At 41.3% G+C, this 14,392-nt stretch overlaps 2 protein-coding genes across 2 annotated transcripts; both read left to right on the top strand.

Moving 5' to 3' along the window:
- The first annotated feature begins 2,682 nt into the window (after nucleotides 1–2,682).
- On the top strand, nucleotides 2,683–4,643 carry LOC114163530 (uncharacterized). The gene is made up of 3 exons (XM_028047835.1): nucleotides 2,683–2,737; nucleotides 3,619–4,116; nucleotides 4,336–4,643. Exons 1-3 carry the CDS (start codon nucleotides 2,683–2,685, stop codon nucleotides 4,641–4,643), a joined length of 861 nt encoding a protein of 286 aa, XP_027903636.1.
- An 8,621-nt stretch (nucleotides 4,644–13,264) lies between these two features.
- Nucleotides 13,265–14,095, top strand: LOC146883680 (uncharacterized). Its single transcript, XM_085666694.1, has one exon. It carries the CDS (start codon nucleotides 13,280–13,282, stop codon nucleotides 14,093–14,095), a length of 816 nt encoding a protein of 271 aa, XP_085522820.1. The 5' UTR covers nucleotides 13,265–13,279.
- Nucleotides 14,096–14,392: the final 297 nt, after the last annotated feature.

The raw sequence follows: 14,392 nt of genomic DNA, 5'->3' as shown, positions 1-14,392 counted from the left end.
ATATTCATATTTTTTTAGAAGATGCAATTGCAGTCCAAAATTAAGAACACTACTTCCCACATAATAATTTTTCAGTCCCCACTTATGGATGAGTTAAGGATTTTTACAATATTGAAGCAACATAAGCACGGACTATGGTGGATATGTAGTGTTGGGTTCTTGAAATTGTACGAAGGACAATGTGTGTTATGATATTTTAATTCTTTAAGCACCTGCAAGTGCAATTAGGAATTTGCAACACTGCTCCCCACATATTAATGGTTCACTCCCCACTTACGGGTTCACTTAAGGATCTTGACAATTATCAAGTAACACAGGCACCGACGTTAGTAAATGAAAACTAGATTATGGAAATTTTGTTAAAGTGAGTTATGTAAGACCCGTGGAATTTAATTAATTAATTAATTAATTAATAAATACGGGTAGTGGGAGCCTTTATGGCATTAAATTCTAACTTGTATAATGTGGAAAAGTATTAGCTCAAATGGTTAGGAGAATTCGTGATCTGGGGTGAAGGAAGAGCGTATTGGAGGTAGCAGTGAGGGGATATTGGTGATCACAAGGGGGAGCTCCTACTTCTCAATTTTCTTAAGTAAAGAAAACCAGGTTAGGGGAGCTGAACCAGTTTCTTGAATTGTATTTTTTAATCTGTATGAAAGGCATGTGCAATTGGTGTACATCAACCGTTAAATTCACAAAATTTCACGTTTCTGGAAAAATTCTAGAAATCGCCAGGCGGTGACTCCTTGAACTGTCAGGCGACACATGGTATTATTGAATGTTTTCTGGTTCCTGCAAGGAACCGCCTGGCGGTGAATCCCTGTACCACCAGGTGACACATCCTTGAGCACCCAGTTTTCTGGGTTTTTGTTGAATGGTCTGGCAGTGATGAATACCTGCCAGGCAACGCAAACCTTTTTGGTTCGATTTTGATGATTTTGGAGTTCTGGGATGATTCTGATCGGAGGGAACTTAGTTTTAACCGTTGACGAAGGATTGGATGTCGAATTGCATCGTAACACATAACATTGATAGCTAAATGAAATGGAACAGTACGAACATGTATTTAGGGTTGGAATTTGGGAGTTTTAATACATCGATATTGAGAGTGGTTGGTTGCACTCAAATTGTAGCTGGAAATTAGTTAAAATTTGAATATCGAGTCATAGTTATTTTGGTTCGAGGAGGAAACACTTCAAGAATGCAGAGAGAAACATTGGGGAATGAGAGAGGGCGTTGTAGCTGGTGAAATTATGGGAATTTGCCGAAATTGCTTGCACCGCCTGGCGACAAACCCCATGCCGCTAGGTGCCATCGTAGAGAGTGGGTCTTCACGTGGTTGCGAGTTTTGTTGATGATACTGGATTGAGGGAAGTAGGTTCATGCTACTACTGCAGTTTAGAATTAGTTATGTGATGGAAGAATGAATGATGATAAATATGAGCTAGAGGTGAATTCTAGTATTTGGATGGGGAACAAAATGTCCTTATGGTAGAGAGAAAATTGCAGAGTGAGTAAGGAATCAGTGGTTTAAATCAATGTGGTATTGGTCGTCCTAGGGGTGGCTAGAATTAAGGGGGATTGTGAGGATAGTTGGAATTTCCAATTTATCAGAAGAGTATAAATATGGTTAGGTGCAGTTATTAAGGCATATGTAAATTGATGGATAACTGAATAGTTAATTTGGGTAAACAACATAGCATAAGAGGTAGGAGATTGTAGTGACATGTTGAGTATTGGAACAGTTGAACCTAAGCAAGTCTAATTTGATAAACTAGATTGGTGATCGAAAAAGGGAATTGAAGGACATCCTATCTTATAAGTTGTAATTGATGGTGGTTAATATACAAGTGTGTCTATATAGGTTTAAGAGGTTTCAGTAATCTAGATGCATGATAGCACAAGACTAAAGTGGGGGAACTCGACTAAAAGTCACAAAACTAGTAAGACTGTATTATTGGTGTGGCGCCTGGTGGTGATGTTGGACCACCAAGCGATAGCCATGAAACAGGGGGGTTTTGGTGTTAGTCGCACCTGGCGGTGAGAGTGGTCCCGCCAGGCGATAGCTGTAGGACCAGTGTACTCTTGGAGTGCGTGCGCTAGCGGTAGGAGCTTTTCCGCCAGGCGGTGTCGGCAAGGATTGATGGTTCAGAGATGCTACGCACCTGGCGATATGTGTCCCCCGCCAGTTGGTCTGGTAGCGGCAGTGCTCGGTGGTACGAGTCCCCCGCCAGGCGATTTTGTTGCTGCAATCTTGGGTTGCTAAATTTTTCATACGTGATTTAGAAGACTTTTGGTGATGCTTCAAAGGTGGGTTGTTGGTGCTTCTTGAGTTGAGCTAGGAACGTATCTCTTGAGTTTAGCTCGGGATAAGGGTTAAACACGTGGCATTCCTCGAGTTAAGCTTGGAATGACATCCCTCAAGTTGAGCTCAGGATGGCGGATGAACACGAGGAACCCTTGAGTTGAGCTCGAGTTGGCGAGTGTTGCTGGTGTGAGTGTGCTGGTTATGGCAGTACGGATGGGTCCAGATGGATTGCCATCCTCAACAGTTAGCTGACGAGTTTGGTAGTCTTGGGACGTTGTGAACTATGTTCTAATTTGGAAACTCCCCTGGCGTTACGATGTATGATCCGTAGCAATGGTTTCCTGCACGTGCTTTATCGGTTGTGGCCGATAGGTATGGCAACAAGTTATCTTGAGTATGTCCATGTGATATGGAACTTCTGGGGTGATTGTATGATATAAATATTTGAGTGTTGTACATGTATATACATTTTTATATGATTTATCTGTTAAGCTCACCCTATCTGTTTGTGTTTGGCAATGATCGTGTGCGCGGTACACGTGAGCAGATGATGTTGATGTATGTGGCTTTGGTGAGGCTTAGCTATGGAGCGGTGATGACTTGGGGAGTTTTATGTTTTATGATTTTGGAATAAATTGTAAATACCTATGAATGTTTTTATCAGATTTATAGTTTTGTAATTTATGGATTTCGTACTATCTATTTATTTAATAAAGTTTTAAATTTCCCACATTTTTGGGAAATGATGTATTATTAAATTAAGTTGATATATATTTCTTTATTTTATCATTTAAAACTGTAATATCCGGATGGGATGTTACATTTGGTATCATAGCAAAGGTTTTCAAAATGTTTTTAGGGTCTATGGGGAGTGAGCATACCGTGTTTTGCTTGCGAGACTGATTTGATTTTTTGACTGTTAAGTTTTTTGTTGTTTAAGTCTTAATTGGAGCTGTTTGGTGTGAATAGATGAAAATGTGGCTTGCCCAACCTATGGCTAACAGGTGGAGGAGGAATAATGTTGGAGTTGATGATATCGCTCAAGCCATTCATCGCATGGTAGACGCGATGCAGCCTATTGCAGCACAGCCTAGAGTCGTGGTGGCACCTACTCGCCCAATGACGATGGAAGACTTTGAGGCACAAACCCTAAAAATTCACTGGAAAAACCACCCCCGATGAGGCCGACGCATGGCTCAGAGAGTGAGAAGATCTGTAGAGTAATAGACTGCACTGATGTACACAAGCTGTCCTTTGTCACCTTCCTACTAGTGGCGGATGCTGAGTATTGGCGGGTAGGAATGCAACAGCTGATGCAGACTCGGCAGAGGAGATTACTTGGACATCCTTCAGGACGAGATTCCTAGAGAAATACTTCCCGGATAGTGCCAAACATGAGAGGGAAGTTGAATTCCTCACTTTCCAACAAGGGAACCAGACTGTGCTGGCATACACAGACAGGTTTGAGTACTTGGCGATATTTTATTCGCCCGTTGTTACCGAGGAGTGGAGGTGCAGAAAGTACGAGGGTGGTTTGAAACATGAGTTGTGCCATTTCATAGTACCACCCCGGATTAGGGAGTTTCCAGTCTTGGTAGAACAAGCCAAGGCGGTTGAACGACTGGAGATGAGGCCTAGTAAGGTGGTGCGATCCCAGAAGACTACTATAGACACTCGCCAGCAGAAGAAACCATATAACAGACCACCATCTTCTTCTAGGAAACTACAATGTTTCAACTGTGGTGGAGAGCATTTGAGGAGGGATTACCCAAAACCCTCTTGCAGTTCGGGAGGAGGACCTAACATTGGCAAGTGATACGTGTGCGATCAGACGGGACACTATGCCCGACATTGCCCCAACAAGAAACTAGCTAGAGGTGCGCCAGCGAAGAAACCAGTTGGAGATAGGCCCAGAGCACTAGGGCGTGTATTTAGCTTGACAACCACCGAGGCAACCTAGTTAGGTAACCTGGTGCAACTTTCATGTTTGTTGTTTGGTCATGAGGTTGTGGTGTTGTTTGATTCAGGAGCCACCCATTTGTTCGTGTCTAATGAATGTGTGAGGAGGCTCAGACTTGTGCTGCGAGAGTTGGGGTGCGAGCTGATAGTTGCGACACCAGCATCTGGCGAGGTATCCATCACATCTATGTGTGTGGGATGCCTTATGGAAGTGGCAGGCTGCAGGTTCAAGGTGACTCTCATCTACTTGCCAATGGAGGGCTTGGATGTGATTCTGGGAATGGATCGGTTGTTGGTCAATCATATTGTTATCGATTGTAGGAGTCGCAGTGTGATTTTTCCAGAGAGTATGGGGCTGGAGTTGATCTCAGCTTAGAAGGCGATGAAGGAAGTAGAAGCTGGAGCTACTTGTTTCATGCTAGTGGCTCATGGAGAGAAGAAGAGTATAACTGAGCAGATTAGAAGCATACCCGTGGTGGATGAGTATGTGGATGTCTTTCCAAACAAGATACCAGAATTGCCACCGAGTAGGGATGTGGATTTCACTATTGATCTCATCCCTAGAGCCGGCCAAGTATCTATGGCACCGTATCAGATGGCGCCAACCGAGTTGGCTGAGTTGAAAAAGTAGATTGAAGACCTGCTTGAGAAGTTTATCAGACCGAGTGCATCACAATGCAGAGCAATGGTATTACTAGTGAAGAAAAAAGATGACAGCTCAAGACTGTGTGTGGACTACCGACAGTTGAATAAGTTAATAATAAAGAATAAATATCCAATACCGAGGATTGATGTTCTGTTGGATCAGCTGAGGGGAGCCGCAGTGTTCTCTAAAATTGACTTGAGGTCTGGATATCATCAGATCTTGGTCAAGCCTGAGGATGTGCATAAGATGGCTTTGAGGTCACGCTACGGGCATTTTGAGTATGTGGTGATGCCGTTTGGGGTGACAAATGCTCCTACGATCTTCTTGGACTACATGAACAGAATTTTCCGGTCGTACCTGGATCAGTTTGTCGTTGTATTCATTGATGACATACTGATATATTCTGAGAGTCGGGAAGAACACGTAGAGCATCTGAGAGTGGTGTTGGAAATTCTTAGAGAGCATCAATTGTATGGAAAGCTGTCAAAGTGTGAGTTTTGGCTGGATGAGGTTTAGTTCTTGGGTCATGTAATCTCAGCCCAAGGGATAGTAGTGGACCTGGCTATGATTGAGACAATAGTGAATTGGGAGAGGCCATAAACAGATATTGAGGTGCGGAGTTTCCTGGGTTTAGCAGGATACTACAAGCTATTCGTCGAGGGGTTCTCCAAGATGGTGAGTCCGTTGACACAGCTCACCAGAAAGGACCAGCCTTTCTCATGGACAGATGAGTGTGAGGCCTGTTTTGAGGATATGAAAAGGAGGTTGACGATCACCGGTGCTGGCTATTCCAGACACGACTAAGACATTCGAAGTGTACTGTGATGCTTCCTATCAGGGTTTGGGTTGTGTGTTGATACAGGAGAAATGACTAGTTGCTTATGCATCTCGTCAGTTGAAGGTGCATGAGAAGAATTACCCTACTCATGACTTGGAGCTAGCTACAATAGTGTTTGCGCTAAAGACTTGGCAGCACTATTTGTATGGTTCATAGTTTCAAGTGTTTAGTGATTACAAGAGCTTGGAGTACTTGTTTGATTAGAAGGAACTGAACATGAGTCAACGCAAGTGGATGGAGTACTTAAAGGATCACAAATTTGAGCTTTTATATCATCCTGGCAAAGCCAATGTCGTTGCAGATGCTTTGAGCAGAAAGAGGGTGTATGTGTCTGCCCTGATGATAAAAGAACTAGAGCTTATTGAGAAGCTGCGAAACATGAACTTGGGGTTACACACGAGTGCTGATTACATATGTTGCAGTATGCTGCGAATCACTAACGAGTTCCTAGACGAGGTTCAGTTGGAACATGGTAAGGATTAGGAGCTGCAGTAGATAATTGGCGAGTTGGGCACCGAGAAGAGAAAAGACTTCAGGATAGGTAAAGACGACATTCTGCGTTTTAGAGATAGGGTGTGTGTACCCAAGAGTCGAGTATTGAGGAAGATGCTCTTGGATGAAGGGCATAAGAGTCGTCTTAACATACATCCAGGTATGACTAAGATGTCTAAAGATTTGAAACCGACATTCTGATGGACGGGTATGAAGACAGATGTGGCTGATTATGTTGCTTCTTGCTTTGTATGCCAGAAGGTGAAGATTGAGCATCAAAGGTCGAGTGGCACGTTGGAGCCTCTAGACGTTCCTCAATGGAAATGGGACAACATTTCCATGGATTTTGTTACACATTTGCCGAGGTCAGTGAGGGGACATGACTCGATCTGGATTATTGTAGACAGGCTGACGAAGTGTGCGCACTTCCTACCTATCAATCAGAAGATGTCTCTAGAGAAGCTGGCAAAGTTATATGTCAGAGAGATAGTCAGACTTCACGATGTGCTAATGAGTATTGTAGCAGACAGAGATCCTCGATTCACATCGAGGTTTTGGCAATCGCTGAAGGCAACATTTGGTACACAGTTAAGAATGAGCTCAGCTTATCATCCTCAGACAGATGGGCAGTCTGAGAGGATCATCCAGTAATTGGAAGATTTGATAAGGACTTGTGTATTAGATCACTTGGGCACCTGGAGTGATATGTTATCGTTGGTGGAGTTCACTTATAATAATAGCTATCATTCTAGTATTGGAATGGCACCATACGAGGCTTTATATGGTAGGTGATGGAGGACTCCGTTGTGTTGGCAACAGGATGGGGAGTCAATGGTTCTTGGGCCAGAGTTCTTACAGCAGACTATTGAGAAAGTAAAGGTGATACAGGATCGGATGAGTGCAACTAAGAGTCCGCAGAAATCCTACATAGATAAGAGGAGGAGGCCGCTTGAGTTTGAGGCAGGTGACCATGTGTTCCTTAGGGTTACACCTACAACAGGTATTGGGAGAGTATTGAAGTCTAGGAAATTAAGTCATATGAGATTGCTTTACCACCTTGTAAGACCCGTGGAAATTAATTAATTAATCAATAAATGTGGGTGGTGGGAACTTTGAAGTTATTAAATGTTAATTGGTATGATTTGGAAAAGTACTAGCTCAAATGGTTGAGAGTACTTAATTGTGTGAGAGGACTTGGGTTTAAGTCCTATGTATGCCATTTATGCGTTGTTTGATTTATTATTATTCTGATAATACAATTTAGTCTATTGAGTGATAGTATAATTGTAGAACTTTGATAATTATCACTAAATATGACTTGGTTGAATGGTTGTGTAGGGATTTGACATTGGAATGGTCATGGGTTCAAACCTTGATAAACATGAATTAAACCTTTTTTTTTTTGTTAGAATCAACTTTGGCTTGAATGTGAAAAGGTAGAGGGAACCCTAGCAGAAGGGGCAACAAAAAGGGGCTGAAAAACCACTATGTAATTATCATTGAATAGGCATTAAACCCATAATTGAGCCCATTTTCGTTTCAGCTTTTAAACCCATAATTGAGCCCATTTTCGTTTCAGCTTTTAAACCCATCATCAATACACCTATAAAAGGCCAATTCTAGGTGGGAAGAAGGGTTTCTACAATTGTTTGTCTTGGCTTTGGGAGGAGAACGAAAATTGGAGAGGGAGTGGTGAGTATTGGGTGCACAAGAGACTGAATTGGTAGTAAGGTTGACACAAGGCATTGCTAAACAAGGAACCTTCATTTTTGCCCAATTTTAATCAAGAATTCCAGGTTAGGGGATGCTGTATTTATGTGTGTATAAGTTATGTGTGGTGATTATGTGTTCTACCTTCTCAATTGGTATCCACATGTTGTGAATTTCGTGTTCCCTATTCTGAGATTGAAAATTTGGTTATTGGTTGTTGTGGGCAAAGCCTTTTTATGCTTTATATGATTAGGATGAGGGTTTTTGGAATTGAATGGTCATTGCTGATTAAAATCTCGAATTTCTGTAGTCCAAATGAATATCAAACCTGATTATGAGGGTTGCTTGATGTTTCCTAGATTATGGGAATTACCTGCATGTTTTGTGATGTTTGGGCTTGAAGGACTAATTCCATAGGATGTGGGATGTGCTTGGCTTGAGTCGCGAGCAAGGAGTTCGTGATGGGTGGACCGCATGTGGAACGTGAACGGTTTAGTTCACCAGAGGTACTCTTGTTGGGATGAGTGAGCGTGGGAGTTCATTTCATGCTCAACTTGAGAATGCTATGAGCGAGGGAGTTCATAGTAGGAAAGGCGGGTATGTGGGTTCGGGTCCGAGCATGGAGTTCAGATGACAGGCGAGGGAGTCCTTGAAGCAGGACTACGAGCAGAATAGGCTTTTCGGTTGGACCACGAGCGAGTAGGGTCGTGGAAGCACAAAAAGTCCCAAGATTTAGAGTACATGCATGGCCACCCGCGGCTTCTTGGATGGACATTAAAACTCTTATGCGCGCTAGATTCTTTCCTCCCTCCTATAGGAAGGAACTTCTTTTGAAGCTCCAAAGGCTTCAACAAGGGTCCATGTGTGTGGATGAATATTACAAGTTGAAAGAGTCCATGCTTCTTAAAGTAGGACTCCAATTTGAAAGTGAAGAGGAAAAGGTAGCTAGATTTGTGAGTGGGTTAAGGAGGGACATACAAGATTTAGTAGAGTTATATGAGTACTCCTCTCTTGACAAAGTTTCACATTTGGCCACAAAGTTCAAACTCAATTGCAAAAGAAAAAAGAGGCCAAGAGGAGTGGTTTATACAATGACTACTATTCTAGTACTTGGAAAGATAAAGAAAGAAAACATGATAAATCACCACCCAAGAGTTCCCAAGACCCACCTCCTAGGACTAATTCGTTTAGGCCTTCTAATGAAACTCCTAATTCTTCTCAAGGTACAAGGACAAGTTCTATAAAATGTTTTAAGTGTTTAGGATATGGGCACACAACTTCAAATTGTCATACCAAAAGAACCATGGCCTTAAACCTTAAAAAAGAAGTAGAGAGTGAACATTTTTCTCCCCCTTCCCCCAAAAGTACTTCTTCCCACACTTCTTCTTCAAGTGAAAGGATTAAAACCCTTAAAGGTGGATTGTTAATGATAAGGCAACAACTAAGACAAGTTTCCAAGGAACTTGACCCTTCTCAAAGACAAAACCTTTTTCATTCAAGGTGTCATATCAATGACAAACTATGTCCCCTCCTCGTAGATAATGGAAGTTATGTAAATGTGGCTAGCACAAGAGTTGTGGACAAGCTTGGCTTGAAAACTATCCCTCATGCCAAGCCCTACAAGCTATCATGGCTTAAGAAAGAAGACATTAAAGTAACTCAACAAGTCCTCATTAACTTTTAAATTGGAAATTTTAAAGATGTGGTGTTATGTGATGTTGTGCCTATGGAAGCAACTCATATTTTGCTAGGTAGGCCATGGCAATTTGATAGAAAAGTCTTTTATGATTGCCATGCTAACACCTATGCTTTCTCCTTCCAAGGCAAGAAGTTCACACTCCTACCTCTCTCACCCAATCAAGCAAATGAGGACCAAAATAAAGTGAAAGATAAGAGAAAAGATGAAAAAGAAAAAGAGCAAGTTACTTCCAAAAAAAGATTTCCAAAGTAAGATGGACATCACCATTCTTCCTTCTCTTGCAAGGCTCAAAAGGAAGACCCAATGCGCAAGCATGAGGGGAAGAGTGGTCTAGAAAAGAAGGATGGCCTAACTAAAGCTAGGGGTAGTACCCTTAGAAAGGATGGAACAAGAGCTTGAGGCGCAAAACCTCCCCCAAATCAAGTCAAGCTCCATCTACAAAAGCTTAAAAAAATTTGTGGTCAAATTCTCTCCAAGAAGGGGAGGATGATGAAGGATTGACCCCAACTAACGATGGAGGCACATGCTTAAGAAGACTAAGCATGTTTAGAAAGGAAGTTCATTAATCCTTCATCCCTTTCATTTGTGTTTGTTATTTTTGATTCCATAAGTTGACTTAGTTGAATCAACTTTAGTTGACTTGTTGACCTTTGACTAGGTTTGACTTGTTGACTATAGTTGACTTGACTTAAGCCAACATACTAATCTATGTTTATTTTCTTTGTAGGTTAATTAGGAGTAAGAAAACAATGCTAAGTGGTGCATCATGATTGGGGAGCATAAATAATGTGGATGAGAGAGTAAAGCAAAGGCATAAGCATAAAGTAGAAGGCACAAAATAAGTGTACCTATGTACCTTTGGTCTCCTTTGTTTTTAGCACACTTTGGCCACTTTTTAGAGACATAGAAGACACATTCTTTGTCTCCTTTTGTGCTAGAACGAAATTAGCCTTGCACACACCATAGTTGGCTCTTTTGTCTCTCATTTTTGTAACCTTATTTGACCTAGTTTCTAGAAGCTAGGGTTAGGTTTTTGTAGAGACATCCTTAGGTATCTTTTATTTGCTTAGAGGCCCCTAAACTCTTCTATATAAGGGGTGCTCCTAGACATGTAAAAGGGTTGAAGATTTTGTAGTAAAAACACTCTTGTGTCTCAACCATTTGTGAGAGTTTCCTCCCTAGGGAGTGATAACTCAATTTCTATACCTTCATATTAAAGCTTATTGCACTCACTTGCCATTTTAGTTTCCGTTATCTTTCAATCTTAGCTTAAAAATGTGATATTTTAAAGTTGTCTTAAAAAGCTGCAGTATCGCCTGGCGGTATTTATTACCGCCCGGCGCATCTTAAAGGATCATTTTCCACTGTCACGTTCCCGCCTGGCGCTATCATTCTTCCGCTAGGCGCTGGCGGAAAAACGCTAATTTTTCAGCACTGACCTTTTCTGCTTGTTTTGATCATAACTTTCTCTACAGGTGTCCAAATGAGTTGGTTCTTGTTGCGTTGGATTCTACACTCAAAGAGCTTTAATTGAAGTGGTAGAACGCAATTTTTGGAATTTTGTGCGAGATGCAGTTTACTCTGGAAGATGGCAGCAGTTACAAAGGCAAAAACCACCTCATGTTTTCGTTGAAAACTTGGTGCATTTAGCAAAGCCTTGAAGCAGACCCTTTCTTCACCTAATGGGCTTCTTCTCTGCACATGGAATAGCCCAAAAAGGGAGCTGATCTAGGGTTGGCCATCATTGCCACATCAGCAGACAAAACAGAAGAAAATTTTGTTTGGACTGGCAGCACACACACTGAAAAAGCAGGATCAACTTTTGGCAGCTTTTGGACAGAATGTTGTTGGGAATTTGGAGAGGCAATTTGGTGTAGAGGGGAAGGGGCTGGAATTAAAAAAAGGGGATAGAGAGAACGAGGGAGTTTTTTTTTTTGAGGGACCATTGGTGTGCAGTTTTCTTTTGTTAGCTCTTAGACAACACCATCATTCTGGATTCTCTGAAAAACTTTTCTCTTCAAGGTCCTCGAAGATGAATTGCTGAACACTTTGCATTGTGATATGGATTGTGAGTTTTATTTTAGTTTGCTATTCATTTGTTATTTTGATTCCAAGACTATGTAAGTTGAAACCCATGATGAATGTTCTTGTCAATTCAATCTGTTGTGGGAGTTTTATGTCTTCAATGAATATTTCCAGCTTGCATTTTACACTTAGCTTCTGATTTTATATTTTCATTTTGTTCTGCACTTCATTTTCTGCTGTCCACAGACCATCCATCTTGGTTGAATACATCCTAGTTTAAAGTTACTCTACATTTTTATTAGGTTTAATTTACAGTTACTGTTTAAGCTTTCCATGATATACATTGCAGCTCTGTTTTTGGCTCCATATGGCTTGGTTCAATCACTGTTTTATTGGTTTCATGCTCTTGTGATATGCCAAATCAAGTTCTAAATTAAAAGGGGGCACTAGCTAGTGGAGTACGTAGACATCAATTTTGGTTTTGTTTCCCTTTTTCTTAGTGATCACTTTGTTATTGATTTTTAGACACTAGCTAGGCCAATTTTTGTTATCTCTTTCAAATGTTGTCATTTCTTCTACTTGTTATCCTTGCATTGGTTTCATGGCTACATACATTCTCATTTATTCTACTTTTAAGAGTCTAGCATATTTTTTATGAGTTAGTTTCATTAATTCATCGCTTTACAAATGCATTCGTTTTAATTTCTTTGTCTATCTTTTATGCTTTTAAAAATCTCCCAAAAACATGTATTTAGCATTCAATCCACTCATTGCATTGACTCCGTCCTTGGACTGACCTGAGTTGATCCTTATACTGCATTAGCAAAGGGTGATTAATTCAGTTTGTTTGGGACAGTTTAGGCAACAAAAGCTGTCTACCAAATTGGCGCCGTTGCCGGTGATGGTGCTAGTGTTTTGAGCTTATTGAATGTTTTTCTCTTGCATTTTGTACAGATTTAGTATATAGTTTTTTTTTTTATTTTTCTAGATTTTTTCTCTTTGGCTACTAGTTCAATAAAACTGATTTCTGAATGCATCTCTAATTTATGCTTGTTGTAGTTTGTTGCACTTGTGTGTGTTTCATGTTTTATGACCAGGTTTAGGATAAAAGAAAAAGATTTGTATCCTTTGGACCCTGAAGTTGCAAGAACATACAAGAGGCGATATACACTGCAACAACAAAGAAAGAAACAAGGAGAGTCCAGCCACACTGTCTCATATTCCAATAGTGACACTGCAAGCTCTCATTCTGAATCAGAAAGTATTGAAGATATGGCTGGAAACTAAGAGAGGACTTTGAAGGAGTTGGCCAATCCTGATATTGGTTACCAACCCCTATGCATACAACTGCCACAACAACCAGAAGGTGTAGTAAGCTATGAGTTGAAATCTGGTTTGATACATCTGCTGCCCAAATTCCATGGTTTGTCTGGAGAAGACCCCCACAAGCATCTAATGGAGTTTCACGTAGTCTGTTCTACTATGAAGCCAGTTGATGTGCCTGAAGAGCTAGTGAAGATGAAGGCCTTCCCATTTTCATTGTGTGATGCAGCTAAAGATTGGCTTTACTTGCAACCAACACCAATAACCACATGGACAGATATGAAGAGAAGATTTCTGGAGAAGTTCTTTCCTGCCTCCAGAACTGCATCAGTGAGGAAGGATATCAGTGGAGTGAGACAACTGCAAGGAGAGTCCCTATATGAGTATTGGGAGAGGTTTAACAAGTTATGCTCATCATGCCCAAACCACCAGATCACAGAGCAATTGTTGATTCAGTATTTCTATGAAGGTTTGTTGCCCATGGATAGAAACATGGTGGATGCATCTAGTGGAGGCACCTTGATGGATAAAACCCCTTCTGCAGCAAGAAGTCTAATTTCCAATATGGCTGCAAACTCACAGCAGTTTGGTGTAAGAAATCTTGGAAAAGCTGTACATGAGGTGCAAATTCACAATGTGGATGTAACTGAGCATTTAAGGTTGGAGAACAAGTTAAATGAGTTAACTTCCATGGTGAGGCAGCTAGCAATAGGCCAACAAACCAATCAGACCCAACAAACTCAGCAGAGATTATGTGGGATTTGTGCTGCTGATCATTTCACTGATGTGTGTCCACAGCTGCAAGAACCAGCCCCTGCTGGAGTTTTCCAAGCACAATCTAACACTTCTAGATCTCAACAAAACCAGCAATACAACCCATATTCCAATACCTACAATCCTGGTTGGAGAGATCATCCAATACCTACAATCCTGGTTGGAGCCATTCCCTCCACCCCTGCAACATCAATTTCAGCCACAAGTCAATCAATATCCACAACAGCAGCAGAGATACGTTCCTCCACCATTGAGGAACAATGCAACAACACCTTTGCCTACCCCAACACAACCTCAAGGCAATGCAACAGTTGTGACTGAAGATTTGGTAAAGCAAATAGCTGACAGGATGGCTATTCAAATGGCAGAGAGGATGTCTGCACAGATTGAGCAAAATGTGACAGCAACCATACAAGACCTAAAGACCCAGCTTGGCCAGTTAGCAACTGAAATGAATGAGGTGAAGCAACAAGGGTCTGAAAAGTTGCCATCCCAGCCAATGTTGAATCCACATAACAATGCGAGTGCCATTACATTGAGGAGTGGCAAGGAGTTACAAGAAGGCACTCAAAACAAAGACAAAGGAAAATCGGTTGGTCAAGAAGTGCAACAACAACC

Source organism: Vigna unguiculata, chromosome 9, assembly GCF_037176805.1.
Source record: "Vigna unguiculata cultivar grain cowpea cultivar isolate G323 ecotype 2 chromosome 9, ASM3717680v1, whole genome shotgun sequence".
In the NCBI taxonomy this organism is placed as follows: Eukaryota; Viridiplantae; Streptophyta; class Magnoliopsida; order Fabales; family Fabaceae; genus Vigna; species Vigna unguiculata.
Note: the sequence above shows the minus strand (reverse complement) of the source record. Positions and strands in the feature narration are given on the sequence as shown.

Excerpts from the sequence above, each read along its gene's own strand:
- LOC114163530 (XM_028047835.1), top strand. The coding sequence starts at position 2,683 with ATGGCAACAAGTTATCTTGAGTATGTCCATGTGATATGGAACTTCTGG. Across the intron at positions 2,738-3,618 it reads ATGGAACTTCTGGGGTGATT|CTGATGCAGACTCGGCAGAG; the intron begins GTATGATATAAA and ends GGAATGCAACAG. Across the intron at positions 4,117-4,335 it reads GGGAGGAGGACCTAACATTG|GAGCCACCCATTTGTTCGTG; the intron begins GCAAGTGATACG and ends TGTTTGATTCAG.
- LOC146883680 (XM_085666694.1), top strand. The coding sequence starts at position 13,280 with ATGAAGAGAAGATTTCTGGAGAAGTTCTTTCCTGCCTCCAGAACTGCA.